Raw genomic sequence first — 14,416 nt, forward strand, 5'->3', positions numbered from 1 at the left:
ATTGGTGGTGAACCACTCCTTATGTTGCTCTCTCTGGAGCCAGTTGAAGGGCCCAGAAAGAGCCTTTTAGTTGATTTTGTTGATCGGTGAGTGAGACAAAGAGTATTCTCCCTGGTGCATTCAATTTCAATATTGAACAAAAGGGTTGTGAAATAATTTGAATCACAAACAGCAAGTTTAAAAGGGAACATGTGTCTCAAAGAGAAAGTATAGATGAACCAAACACCTCATCTTATTACACAGACAGCCTGGATCGTGTAATCCATGTAATGGGCAGGACAAACAGACTTGTTGCGTTTTGTATTTCATGCACTCTGTCTGTATGAGGTGGTGTCAGACACAATAGCTGCTGGTAGGTTGCATCATCAGCTAATTGTGACCCAGGAGATACCCTTCTCTGGCAGGCGAGTAAGAGGGGGCAACCGAATGTTTGCGTGTGTGTGTACATGTGCGTGTGTGTGTTTGACTGAAAGCCCACTGCCTCTGCTGTTGCTGCTGCTTCCACCACTGCTGCAATCACCTGCAATCCTTTCAGCGCCTCGCCACTCCTGCCGGTTGCCTGGAGACGGGGTCGCCTAGGCCACTGAGCTAATGGTACTGGGAGCAGATGAGGAGGAGAAAGATGGAGACAGAGATACAAAGAGAGGGGAGTGGGTTAAAGAAGAAAATGGGAAGAAAGGAAGGGATCAACGAAGGAGAAGCTGCTATATTCATCCTGGAATGGTGAAGTGATGAGCTTCATTTGGCCCTCATAACTGTCTGTCTTCTTGTAGTGCCCTTGAGCAGGGCATAGAATCCTTGGTTGGTTATTCAGTGTTAAGCCAGTCAAGTCATGTCTGACTGTAAAATCAGACAGGACGGCTAAAGGAAATTAGAGGGACAGATGTACCTCCCCCACCTTCACCACCCTGTATGCAAACACCAAAAAAAAAAACCATCAACAAAAGAAAACCCCATAGATGTGAAAATTTGTTTTTCAGCTTACAGACGACATTATCAGGCCAGCCTCTGAGAACAAAAGCAAAGCATCCAGAAAATGTACTGTCTTAACAAAATTCATTCCACAGTCTCGCACTCTGAATAACAAGCATGTTTTAATGTCTGTAAAGAACATACACGCAAGGACGGTCTGAGCACATCGTGTGAAAGACTTTCACATGTTTTTAGGGCTAAAAGAATAAATTTAATAGCAGATCATATTTAGATGAAAGGCCGTCACAAGCAGAGTTCTTGTTCCCATAAAAGCTCTGTGTGTCTGTCTGGGTTGTTTGAATTTGCGGTTAAATGTTTGAAATAACCCAAGTTAGTGATATTAAAGTATAATGAACTCCACTCATTATTGGGGGGAGGGGGGGTGCAAGACTGAAGCAGATGGTGAATAACATACACAACATGCTGCCACAGGAGGGAGGTGGTGGGAGATCAGCAGTACGCTTACCGCTGCGTTGACACAGCAACAATGTCAGTGATTGCTCACCTTTGCACCATGGTGTGTGCACATGTGGGAGGGGACGGGGATGGGGTGGGGAGACCTGCTAATTGATTTCATCCCTCAGGAAAGTCATTTCATCATACTTTGTGTTTTTAACCCTTGTCTTACGACAGCCTTACGGCAGCCACTCTGCACGGAGACTCACGTCTCAGTGGGAAATTATTAGCTCCTGTGTATGTGTGTGGTAACATGTAAGGGAAAACACATGAGAAGTAATATATATATATATATATATATATATATATATCCCCTTTTGACCTGTAAATCACCTTATCAGAAATGCACTTACCTTTATCTTACCTTACCTTTATCTCTTCAGTGGTTGAAGTCCCACAAAGGCACATGCTTTGTTGGAAATTTCACACCCTGGATGACCACACTGGGTGTGTCCAGATGGGGTCAAAAGGTTAAACCAGTTCGTTTGGTCAGAGTCAGGCTGGAGGTGCTGATATCCATACGTTCTTTTCAGAATGTAGAGAAACTCTTCTTTCTCTGCATGTTTACACAACCCCACACCATGTTTGTGTCATTCACGCTTTGAATCTCATCACTTTTCCAGTGATTTACTTATTTTTCAGCATTGTGTCGTTTGCAAATTTCTGGGACCTCAGGGCCACCTTTACTTCACCAATTTCTCATACTTGAACTCATTTCTTTTTTTGTCCAATCATTGGTCAGGTTGCGAAAAAAGCCAAACAGGAAAAAAAAGTTACAATGTAACAAATTTTATTGATTCAGAGCACCTAATGATCAATTTGCTCGGGACAGTCTGGCTACACGATGTTATTGTGACAAGCTGAGTGAGTCAGAGGACAAAGTGTTATGCAGCAAATACAATCAGATAAACGCCCATCTTCACAATCAGCACTAAAAAGCTGCCATTTATGTGCAGGAATATAAGAAAATACAAGACAAAAACTTAAATATCAAATTCTAAAGTTGTAACAGTAAGACAAGAATTGCACCAGAATCTGACGCGTATCCATCATGCTTAACACAACTTTGCAATATAAAGCTCTGCTTTTTTTTGTGATATCCTTTTCTACTTTTTTCTTGAGTCACGACTGTGGTTTCTTCACACATAAAAACTGCTGAAAACAAAGGTAAAAATAAATGGCAAACTTCACCAATAAGTTACATTACTAGGTCATTATATAAGGCATACAAAAACAACATTCCACACAGTAATGCTGAGCTTAAAATGAGAAAGTGTCAGTCAGTGCAACAGTTACACAATGTATAAAACCTTCTGAGGTACAAAGTTGTTCAACTCGACACCAAACATTTTACGTTGGCCTAACATCAAAATTCTAATTGGCCTAAATCAAAAATCACTGTTGCATTGCAACCAATCACAAGTTCTCATCCTAAAAGGAAATGAAACAATCAGTGTTCAGGACCCTTTTGTTTTTTTCAAGGCACTGTCCAGGTAGGCCCGCATATTCTCTCTGTGGGTCTGGGTGAAACAGTGGCCAATGACCTGCTCCAATTTATCAATTCGCCTCCGGAAGCGGTCACGGTCTCGTGCCATCTCTTCCCAGCGTCCTTTACGAGACGCCTGCCGCGCAAACGGCCAGGTCCGCAGGACATGGACTTTGACAACAGGAGAAAATCGAACCTGAAATTCAGAAGAATTATATTATAGTTTATTGAACAATACTGGAAGTCATATATGACGTTTAAGTGCTTGTATTTAGGGATCATAAACTCTAAATATCTAAAAGCTACATTTAAGTCAACTCTTTCCAACTCCAAGTACTGATTTTTCTAATATGACGTGACTTTGTCTAATCATAAGACCTTTGTGCCAACTTTGCAATACTGCTGCAACTCGATACACATGGAAGTCAGTCTCTCCTGACTCGCTGGTGTCACATGACTGGCTTAGTCATGACGACCAGTGTTGCTAAGCGAAAACAAACAACTCAGCTTAAGACACTCTGTCTGGAGGAAGGAATAAACTGTTATCTTTATCTCTGTTTCACACACACACACACACACACACACACACACACACACACACACACACACACACACACACACACACACACACACACACACACACACACACACACGAGTCAGCAGCAGGCCCTCCTCTTCATGATAATAACATTCTAACTTTAAATATGAGGTCACCTCCTCTTCTATATTTGTCTGGGTCAGGGATGGGCAACTCCAGGCCTCGAGTGCCGGTGTCCTGCAGGTTTTAGATGTGTCCTCGATCCAACACAGCTGATTCAAATGGCTAAATGACCAAATCAACATGTCTTGAAGTTCTCCAGAGGCCTGGGAATAAACTAATCATTTGATTCAGGTGCGTTGACACAGGGTGATATCGAAAACCTACAGGACACTGGCACTCGAGGCCTTGAGTTGCCTACCCCTGGTTTGGGTCAATGAACTGAGTGTGATTTCTGACAATATGTTTACACACTCATTCGGTTTAATATATTTAGCCCACAGCTAAAAAAACAATAATAAATACACCAAAACTTTTGTATTTGGGTTCCTTTAACATCTCCATGTGGAAAAAGTGAAAAAGTAAGAAGAAATTATCAGACAATTACCTTCTTCTGGGTGGTGTCATCCTTGCTTTCTTTCGTCTCTGAAGTTGGTGTGGGTGTTTGTCCAGATCTTTTCCAGGGCACTAGTATAGTCTCTGGATGGGAGTGAAGCTTTGTCTGTCTCTCTGGCAGCACAGGCTTCTGGGGTGCTTTTGCCCATTTCTTTGCTTTTGTGGATGAATTTGGTGTGTGGTGAACATCAAGAATATTTGAATCATTGTCTTGCAGGAGTGTTAGTTTTGGAGAGCTCTGAAGGGGTGCCTGGAAGTTCAAAGGGTGGTAAGGGTCATCCTTTAGGCAGAGAGATTTCCACAGTGATTCTTCATCCTCTTCGGATGAAGGGGGGATGGTGCTCTCCTTCTCCTCTGTGTCTGTGTCAGATTTTGGGGTTTCACAATTAGATAACATGGTGGCTTGGGGAGCTGTGCTGCTGATTGTGCATGCAGTGAAACACATGGGATTGTAAGGGTCTTCAGGACTGCTGAAGAAGTCCCACAGCCTCTCACTTTCCTCCTTGTCGATGTCAGGGCTCGAACCATCCGAACTGGCCCAACTGCTCCAACTGCTTTCGCTGTCGGAGCGACAGACCCAGTTCTTTAGGCCCTGACACCCCATCATTTCCTCACTGGCCTTGTTTACGGACATGAGGTCGGTGTCGCTACAGTCTTTTACTTCACTTTTTCTTTTGCCCATATCTGTGTTAGTTGAAATGCAGGCGGAGAAAAAGAAAGGGTTGTAAGGATCACTGGATTTTGACAGAGATTCCCAAAGTGCTTTACTTTCGTCACTCTCAAATTCTACTGTGTTCTGGTCTTCCTCACTGCTCCAGTGAGAGTTTCTATCTTCTTCTGATGTGTCCTGCTTGAAAACTTTTTCCTTGGAAATATCCCATTTGAGGTCTTCCTCACTACTTTTTTGGCAGGTGTCTTTTGAACCAGAGTCCTCGCTGCTCGACACAAAGAAGTTCCAGTCGCCAGGGAAGCCCATTTTCCAGCCAGATTGGTGTCCCAGAAAGATGCCCTCTTCGTTGCCAGCTGTTCTGGACACAAACTCATCCACAAGCCCGCAACACAGGTCGTCAGCACGGAGACTGGACAGCAAGGCCTCAGCAGTGGATTTCCCAGCAAAGGGGTCACCAACGTCTGCACAGAAGTTGGAGAGGGGATTTGAACCACCAACCATGACGCCGTTGTCTCCCTCAAACAAAGAGGTGAAGAGGAATGATTCTGTTGGGTTTGCGGCTGTGGTCATGTGCTGGATATGCTGACCAGTCTCATCTGTGATTCTCACGTGAACTTCAAACCTGAACATTTGGAAAACTGGAAGAAGAAAACAAAAACAGCTTTTAAGTACAATAAAATGTAATCAAGTTACATTTTCTGAAGAAATAATTATTCCATTCATGCTATGAGCCAAGACAAGGTTTGTGTTTGTACTGCAGTTTTACGTATTATTTCAAAGAAGGTTTACGGAGTGTAACATACAAGTCCGTGTGTTGTACTTCAAGTGTTACGGGAAACGTTACTGTGATGGCTAAACAATGTTCAAATGCTGAAAACGCACGTAAATATTGCGGAAGTTGGAAAAGAAACACCATCTAAAAAAAAAAAAAAAATCGAGGAACTATTCAGACAGTAAGACACAGCATAGTGTCAGACCCATAGAATATTAAGTTTGCTAAAGGTATGTCGTTTAATGACAGTTACTATATTAAAAAAAACTAAACATATCTTACACCTACACAGTGGTCTTGGAATTTCCAACATCAGTAAACACACCAAAGGTTAACCTTAGCAGCTATAAAGTGGGCGTAAGACGCAAGGAAAAAACTTTTGATTTCGTCTCACTCTTACCTGACAGGAAAGTGTAGTAAATGACTTGAACCAGCAACCGAAGCTGTTCCCACAGCACGGTGAGCATCTGTTTAGTCCACGGCAGAATAGCCATTCCTCCGCTGCCAAACCTTTCCATCGCCGTCCGCTCAGAGCTAGTCTGGGAACCAACAACCGTAGCCATTTTCACGTCTTTCTTCTCGAGTTTCGGCGACTGTGTTGAACACAACTCCTCACGTATTCTGGTATTCCTCGTCGAAGACCACGAGATTTCGCGTATTCGTCGGTGACAGATATGCGTCGATGTTTTGTCGCTTCATTTTCCGGCAAGACTGTGCCATTTTTTGGTCTCCTTCGTCAAATGTTCTCATGTATTTTCTCCATGTTCTTTAGCTGTATTTTTGTCGTTGTAGTAGCAGGAGTTGAATGTCGCGAGGTTGCAACACTCCCGTTAATATAAACATACTGACGTCACGCTGCACCGTGATTGGACAGAGTAACTGTATTCGCTTAGATCCCTACTCGTCTGCTAACTCCTCCCATGTGTGACGCATAGAAAGTGCCCGTAATTTCCTCAGCTTCCTGGAAAACCCGGGTTTAAAAGTGATTTTAGATAATAACGAAAACTTATAGAGTTTCCCAGAGATAAAAACAACATATATAGAGATTGCAGCATCTCATTCATGAATGGACTTTCACTTTCCTTGCGTGACACGTTTTTTGGTTGAATGTTTTACTTTACAAACCTATGTATAAAAACAAAAGCCTATTGGTCAGCATAAAGTGATGCAGATATCAAAGCGGGGATATCAGTGTATAAAATTGAAATTTACCCAAGAAATGTATTTTTGTTAGATTTTACTCTCACTTATTGCACCCTTTGTCACAGGGAAGTGGAAAAAGAGTTAACTTTGGAATTAATATTCAAACATTAGGCGCAAATTATGTTTTAGAGTAGAAACATGTGATGAGTAGCAGTTGTGCTCAAAAGAGTTGTCATACTGTTATAAACAGGCAACACTGGAGTGCGCTAGCTCTTTATGTTTTGTGTTTACATCCACTGCCTACTGACCAATCAATACTCCAGAAAATAGCATCATCATTCCTAGAAGATCCCTTGGACCTCTGCAGGGAGAGAAGGAGGGAACGTCATTCATCGAATGCAGTTTAACTTTCCTTTTGTGACACTTTCTTGGTTGAATAATTTCTTTTTCAAACCCGTGTACATAAACAAAAGCCTATTGTTTGGCATAATGTAATGCAGATATCAAAGCAGGGAGATCAGTGCATAAATGGCAATGTACTCAATAAATGTATTTTTGCTAGAGTTTACTTTCTATGTCATTTGTCCCACATTTTTCTCTCCTTTGAAATGGAAGAAGAGTTAACTTTGGAATTAATCTGTGAACATTTAGACACTGCATATTATATGTAACAGTAAACAGTTTCCCAGATGAGATCATATATACATATAGATGTTTAGACAAATTTAGTTCTCAATTTCTTCTTTCTCTTGGCAGCAAGCGAAATTCTAATAATGTAATTTAATTTAAAAAGAAAAACACCTACACTGTACTTGTTGACTTCATATAAAATTGTGTATGTAAACTAAACCTGTTTGAATTATGTTTGTTATATATCATCTTTACTCTCAAACCCTTATTCAGCACAGAGTTTGCAGCTGAGAAAATAAAAACTAAAAACTGTTGGGAGCAGGTTAGGTTTATAATAAGCTGCACACGCTGATTGATCCTTTTATTCACAGCATGTTTTAAAGTGGACATGAAACACTACATGTATTGAGGCCAATTAAACTATGGAGCCCACCTTCAAAAATCGGTCATAGATTTTCTCTGTCTCTAAGCTGGATTTAAGAAATAATTGTTCTGTTTGAAGTTTCTAGGAAATGTGTAGCACCATCTTGTGACAGTACAGAATGTACTAGGTTGGTTAGTTACTGCTAATCCATTTTCCCTTTACACGTGATGTCAGAGCTACAGGAACACGCCCACCTGGTGAGCAAAAACAGTATTGTGGCCCTTTGCCTTACAACCAATCTTTGACCACCTTCTGAGTTTAACTTAGCCAAAATGCTAGATAGTTGCTATGCTATTGGATGCACTAAAAAGCATTCTAAGGGGGTCACTTTTGAAATGATTTTTGAGTTAAAAATAAAACAATGACATGCTTTCACCCTGTTTCTTTAGCCCTAAGTGATTGTTCATTGCTGGCTTGCTGCACTGAAACAGTAGAATCCACCTGTTAGCCATGATGTTTGGCTTTGTAGAGCACTTTAAAAATAAGGACTGTGTGGTGGAGACATTGTGATTTACTGGTCTGACGTGCGATACTGTCCTCTCCCTTTCATTTTTCCTCACTGGGTCAGCTGTACAGGCCGAGGTGCACAATCAACTAGCAGAGTATATAACCTCAAGATTAAATATATGTAAAGAAAATGATGTGACCCCAGGTACAATTTGGGGTAAAAAGCCTGAAAAGGTAACAATGTTCTCACACTAGACAATATGACTAGAATAATTTCAGACTCTAGGGATATTTGCTCCCTCAACCTAAAAGGGCATTCAGAGTCGTCATAACAAGACAATTTCATGTTACATCTGAAGAATTTTGTTGTATTATCGTCACTTTCACTCTTAGCTGTTTGTTGTGCTTGCAGCATTCCAAACATGTTTTCTCAACAGGAAAGTTGCAGAATGCCCTCTGGTGGACAAACTATACAATGTCAACACTCATAACATGTTTGAAGGATGTTTTTCTTTTGGATTCTTCCTTTTAAAATTTTGTCTATGGGCAGTTATAAATGTTGATACCTTTGCTACTGTAGCCCATCTGCTTCACTATGGATTACAATGTCCTAATGTTCATCATATACATTCAGAGCTAGCCACCAGATTATGTCCTAGACTATAGTATGAGTAATAATTATTTTATAGAAGAAAGCTGTAGCGCTAATTTCAAACAGATGAACACTTTGAATATGAGACAGGATAATACCACAAAAACCCAGCATTTATTACTGGCTGAGCCTAATTAAACTGATGTTATGCTTAGATGTCAACAAGTGCATAGCACCTGTGGAGGTTCTCCATCCCTTCTTTGAGTCAGACCAGTGATCGACATTCAGTTTGAAACCACAAATGGGGTTGGGTAGGTTAATTCAGCAGCAAAATTACTGGTCCTTCTGCTTACCTATCCATTTTGATAAGATTTGGTTAAATTATACACACTAAATCTGTAAAACCAAATACTTATTTAATTCTGATTACAACAGCTGAATATTTCAAAACCGGAGGTTTCTTCCTGTTAAAAGGGAGGTTTTCCTCCCCAGTATTGCCCCACTAAGTGCTTAGTCATAGGGAATCATCTGCTTGTTGGTGTGGCCAATACTTCAGAGCAGCCATTGCCAAAGAATACTGCAGTCCACTTGAAAAAAATAAAAAAACAAAAAACCCCTGAGGCCCACCGAATCTTAAATCTTCACTCTGATCAAAATACAAGAAAGTGATGCAGTGTTTTGGGTAGGTCTCAAAATTTGTGGCCATCTGAACTTATAAAAGTCTAATAAAAATAGTGCTTACGGTGTTCCTTTCTTCAGTTTAAATTCCCCACAAACAATCAAATTAGGACACACTGGTTAGTAAAATGTGCAAAGACCCAAATAACTTCTCTGAAATCAGTCTGATCCAGGGTGGAATTTGGCCTTTGCTTAAAAAAAAAAAAAAAGCTACTCCACTTTATATTACGTTAAATAAACAGAAACAGCCACTGTGGGGAAAAATTACATTTAAAGAAAATTAGAATATTAACCTTGGGTTTAAGTTAGCGAGCTGATAACCAGCTTTATGTGACCTTTAATCCTGATGTTGGCAAGTGAATCCAGATGCTGGAAAAATGCCCTGTAGTATAGGGCCCTGCTCTCAATGAGCATGTATTGCTGCATTTGTTTTCCCCTAGGTGGTAGAGCAGGTCACCTACTATTCGGAAGGTTGGTGGCTAGACCCCTGTCTGTGTGCTAAATATCAGTGGGCAAGATACTAACCCCAAGTTGCTCTTCCATGAATCAACTGGAGTATGAATGTGTGTGTGTTACAAAGCACTTATGTAGAAAGAGCATTAAAAAACAAAAACAAAACATTGCTTGTGTGAATGAGGCAAGTTGTGTAAAGCGCTTTGAGCGCTCAGAGTAGAAAAGCACTGTAAAAGAACCGGTCCATTTAAATGTATTCTTTTTTGTATTCGGTGTTTAGCCTGTATTTCAAGTGCATCCCTAAATCTTAACACACACACAAAAAGACAAACAACTCCCAATTTAAACTGTTTTATTAATCCAAAAGTGTAGAATTTATGCCACCAGAGCAGAAGCTGTAGAGGACTCACTGTAAACAGAAAGGGGAAAAAAACATTAGTAAACAAAAACTTTTGACTTAAAAACAAAAACCCATTAAATCTTCATATATATTTTTTAGGGGAAAAGTATAACCATCTCTTTCATATTACTCACTCATGATTTTTACTTTGTTGTAATCATTATTTTATATTCAAAATTAAGTTCATGTTGGCCACATAAATTACAACCTGCTTAGGACGCCACAGGTGCAAACCTACAAAACTATAGCTGAATAAAAAGGACCAAGTTGTCTTTTTAGAACATCAATGTGTCCATCCACACTAAACCACACATGTACACAAATAGTTTCACTGTGTGAAGGGGACTGGCAGAGACTGCACCAAGTAGCTGCTCTGCTAATTTACCTCCAGTTTTTCTCTAGCACAACAGAAATATCAATACTCCTAATAAACAATGAGGAGCATGACAATGAATTGTGCACTTCCATGTATACACTTAGTGTTACATTACAATACAGTTAAACAATTAGTGTTGTAATAAAAACTACCATTTGTTACAATTCTTTTTTGATAACAAACAGGTAACCAACTTGCAAAAATTTAATTTTCTGATCCAAATAACAAGAAAAGCATCTCAAAAGCATCACAGATACATACTACTTCCAGTTGGGGGCCAGTACTCTCTTGGTCTTATAGTAACGGGCCAGCCTGTGGATCCTGCTCTCAATGAGAATCAGGCGGAACTTGGCATCCTTGTCCTGCAAATATAACAACAACGTGTTGCATTCAATTCCCATTATATTTCAAATTGCTTGCATTTCAAATAATAAAAACCCTTTAAACTGCTGATGACAACATCAAAATTACATTTTTAATTTTACATGGAAAACAAACTTATCTTTCAAGTTATGCTATAGGATCTTGTTCCAGGTCATTGGCCTAGCTGTACCTTTCTGTTTCTCTCCAGGTGCTTCCTGACCGCCACAGCCTTCTTGATGAGGTGGTACAGATCCTCTGGCAGGTCAGGGGCCAGACCCTTGGACTTGAGGATCCTCAGAATTTTGTTGCCAGTGACAAAACGTACTTGGGCAACACCGTGGGAGTCCCTCAGAATCACACCTAGAAAGGTTTATAGACATGATAAAACTGAAACAGGCATGGGATTTTGCCAACAAATTAAGTTTTGCATAAATCTGCCAAAACAGTCTTAAAACAGATTAAAAAAAATTCCAGAGAAATGAAGACTGCATATTGATTCAAAAGCAAAACTAAAAAAAATTCAAAGTGAGTAAATTGTGTTTCCTGGATTTATGTAACACAAGTGGCATCTGGCTAATGTAATTTTCCTAAACAGAGAAAGAGTTGAAGTTTTCTCTGAATGGCATCACATTTTTTTTGTCACCGATGACAAGTCATTTTATTCAATGATTGTTTGCACTGTAAGATAAGTTGGCAATAATCTTTGTAGGACTTTTCCAAACGTTTTGATTTGACATGAGTTTCTGTGGAGCCTTGAGGCCTGTAGCTATCAGTCAATAGGAAAATGTATACCGGCTCCATCTCGTCTTTACTTTACTCACAATACAGACAATCTATCCTAATTTGTAAATATCAGAATAAACAACATACACTTCTTATTGTATTATAAGAATGACAGTGGCTTAGAATGACAGCGTAAAAACTTGAGACTAGACAGTGTGTTTACTACTAGAGACTAGACATCTGGTTTACATTGCACTGAAGCTTGGAGGACAAAGAACAACAAGAAGATGATAACAGCAACCCCAACATTTACAATTATGAGAAATTCTGAATTAAAAATGACTGCATAAATTTAGTATAATGGTATCAACATCATGGTCAGCCAAATATCTGGAAGGGCATCTAGCACAGGTAATGTGCAGCCAAACGTTTTTAAACTGCTCACCAATATCTGAGTCTGCCACTAAGTTGTGAACTTAACTGTGGTGCTCTTTAATTATTATAGTCATGCCATGTAATTAATCTCAACATCTGCATGTTGCAGGGAAGAAAAACTACATGAGTGAATGGTAACACTTACCAATCTGAGAAGGAGTCAGACCCTTCTTGGCCAGCTTGAAGATCTGCTCTTTGACATCATCAGATGTGAGCTTCAGCCACTACAAAAATGGGGGACGGTATTAAAATAAAGGACGTGTGTTCAAAAAATGTGCAATAATCACTTCGCTTTAGCGGAATATAATGAATGTGTACTCACAGTGGGAACACTGCGCCTGTAAGGCAGAGCTGACTGGGACAAGCCCTTTCTGTAAGCGAGAAACAAAATCCCGTTAGTAGTGATAACTTGACAGTTTGGTCAGAACAACGCAAAAACTATCGTCAAGTCAACAGGCAACGGGGGAAAAATGTTAGGCCGGGTTATGCTCGCTTCATACTAGTGCTGGCTTACCGATCATGAATCTTAACTAAATGATCAGTTTACAGTAAATTAACTTTGTTATCAGTAAGAAGAAACACGCGTGGCTTAAACTTTGCAAGTTATACATTTATATGCAACATGATGTACAACTCAGGGAGTTAAAATGGTTTCGATGCGCAAATGTGCTAACTTGGCTACCACAAGCTAGCTAAAGGAGGATGTCGACTGACTGTGTGCATGTAAGTCAATTTCTCACTTTTAGGTTGAATCCCAGATTTCATTTTTTGACCCCAGTCAGCCACAACATGTTTAGAAGCTATCTCATGGAAACAAAACCTGTCTACAGAAGGAAAATACCAACTTTAAAAGACAAAAAGAGAGCTCACCCGGGAGCGTGCATGCGACCCATGATGGCGGTAGAGGAAGAGAGGCCGCACACGCGACAGCAAATGGTATTTTGCGCCTGCGTCGGAAATGACGCAATGACGTAGACGCTACCTGACGTCAACAAAACTACCCTAGCTCAGCTTTTTAGTATCTCCCTCATTCTTCTTCAGTCTGACTGAATACTTGAGTTTGTAATAGCTGAACAACGATACCTTGTAAAGGACGCTAATTTTTGTCACACTGAAACCGCTTTAGTTGGCGCCATTTTTTTCTCAATGCAAACAAAACCTCATCCAGCTGTAGTGTTATGTAGTACTGTGCAAAAATAAAACGGGAAATGGGAGCAGTAATTTAATGAAACGAGGGAACACACATGGAAATCCAGAATATAAGGCTGTCTGTACAATTTCAAAGAGTATTTGTTGATCACCCCTATTCTTCACGGCAGCCTGAACTCTTGAGAAAGCTTTCTTGTAAATTCAAATATCTTCAGAAATAACTCCAGGCCTCTTGAAGGACACATCCTTTGGAATTTAACTGCCTTTTGTTCTGTTCTCTGTGAAGATGATCCCACACTGCTTCAATAACATTGAGGTCTGAGTGCTGTGGAAATGCAGATGCCAGTCCATGACCAATGGATTGGAAGTGTGTTAGGGAACATTATGTTGAAAATGATGCTGTTGCCAATCAGATGATTTTCAGCTGGTATTACAGTGTGGATGAAAGCCCCCACAATGTTTTAGAAATGGGTCACTGTTGTAACTCTTTTCTGACCTTCTCAATAAATAATTACTTAAACCAGTCATTTGAATTTAGATTCAATACACAAAGACCTTTTGCCACTGATTCTCAGTGCAGTTTGTAATTCGCAATACTTTCCCTTCATTTCTCTTAATAGTAATGGCTGTAAACCCTTACATTGAAACCATTTCTCAAGAAAACAGATGTACCCCCCAGATTCTTTATCAGTTATTAGATTATCTCTTTTCTTTCCAGTTTAAAGAATACCGTTTACAGATAATGTTTATCTGCACGTTTCCAGGTTTTCTCAAATTATCCATAACCATGACAAGATATGCCAAGTTTCTGGTTAATAGTCCTTTAGGAATCAGCTTGTTGGAGGAAAAATACTATTTTACGCCTGTCAAACTGAGTGATCTTTGGCAATTTGCATACATTCAAATGAAGTAATGTGAGCAAAATTCATGCAAATAAGACAATGGAAGATTGGTTCTTGTTCAATATGTAGATACCATACTGGTTTCCATTTTTATGCTTGAATGACTCACAGGTCAGAGTTAAGTAGCTTTAACAAAAACATTCTCAGAAGATGGTTGGGTACAAAGACTGGATTCAAATTGAGGGAAAGAGC

At 39.9% G+C, this 14,416-nt stretch overlaps 2 protein-coding genes and 1 non-coding gene across 3 annotated transcripts; all 3 read right to left on the reverse strand.

The window, feature by feature from the left end:
* Positions 1–2,201: 2,201 nt before the first annotated feature.
* Positions 2,202–6,333, reverse strand: LOC146515083 (uncharacterized). The gene is made up of 3 exons (XM_085166737.1): positions 5,910–6,333; positions 4,060–5,375; positions 2,202–3,110 (listed from the first exon to the last, which is right to left on the reverse strand). The coding sequence occupies exons 1-3, from the start codon at positions 6,070–6,072 to the stop codon at positions 2,886–2,888; spliced, it is 1,704 nt and encodes a 567-aa protein (XP_085022863.1). The 5' UTR covers positions 6,073–6,333; the 3' UTR covers positions 2,202–2,885.
* A 3,878-nt stretch (positions 6,334–10,211) lies between these two features.
* Positions 10,212–13,154, reverse strand: rps13 (ribosomal protein S13). The gene is made up of 6 exons (XM_085166738.1): positions 13,044–13,154; positions 12,496–12,544; positions 12,319–12,397; positions 11,206–11,375; positions 10,914–11,014; positions 10,212–10,285 (listed from the first exon to the last, which is right to left on the reverse strand). Exons 1-6 carry the CDS (start codon positions 13,064–13,066, stop codon positions 10,252–10,254), a joined length of 456 nt encoding a protein of 151 aa, XP_085022864.1. The 5' UTR covers positions 13,067–13,154; the 3' UTR covers positions 10,212–10,251.
* On the reverse strand, positions 10,606–10,738 carry LOC146515085 (small nucleolar RNA SNORA19). The gene has a single exon (XR_014875534.1). It is a non-coding gene; the product is annotated as a small nucleolar RNA SNORA19 (small nucleolar RNA).
* Positions 13,155–14,416: the final 1,262 nt, after the last annotated feature.

Source organism: Neolamprologus multifasciatus, chromosome 7 (assembly GCF_963576455.1).
Source record: "Neolamprologus multifasciatus chromosome 7, fNeoMul1.2, whole genome shotgun sequence".
Taxonomy (NCBI): domain Eukaryota; kingdom Metazoa; phylum Chordata; class Actinopteri; order Cichliformes; family Cichlidae; genus Neolamprologus; species Neolamprologus multifasciatus.

Excerpts from the sequence above, each read along its gene's own strand:
- rps13 (XM_085166738.1), bottom strand. The coding sequence starts at position 13,066 with ATGGGTCGCATGCACGCTCCCGG. Across the intron at positions 12,398-12,495 it reads ACAGGCGCAGTGTTCCCACT|TGGCTGAAGCTCACATCTGA; the intron begins GTGAGTACACAT and ends CCATTTTTGTAG. Across the intron at positions 11,376-12,318 it reads TCTGACTCCTTCTCAGATTG|GTGTGATTCTGAGGGACTCC; the intron begins GTAAGTGTTACC and ends AAACCTTTCTAG.
- LOC146515083 (XM_085166737.1), bottom strand. The coding sequence starts at position 6,072 with ATGGCTACGGTTGTTGGTTCCCAGACTAGCTCTGAGCGGACGGCGATG. Across the intron at positions 5,376-5,909 it reads TTACTACACTTTCCTGTCAG|TTTTCCAAATGTTCAGGTTT; the intron begins GTAAGAGTGAGA and ends TTCTTCTTCCAG. Across the intron at positions 3,111-4,059 it reads ATGACACCACCCAGAAGAAG|GTTCGATTTTCTCCTGTTGT; the intron begins GTAATTGTCTGA and ends TCTGAATTTCAG.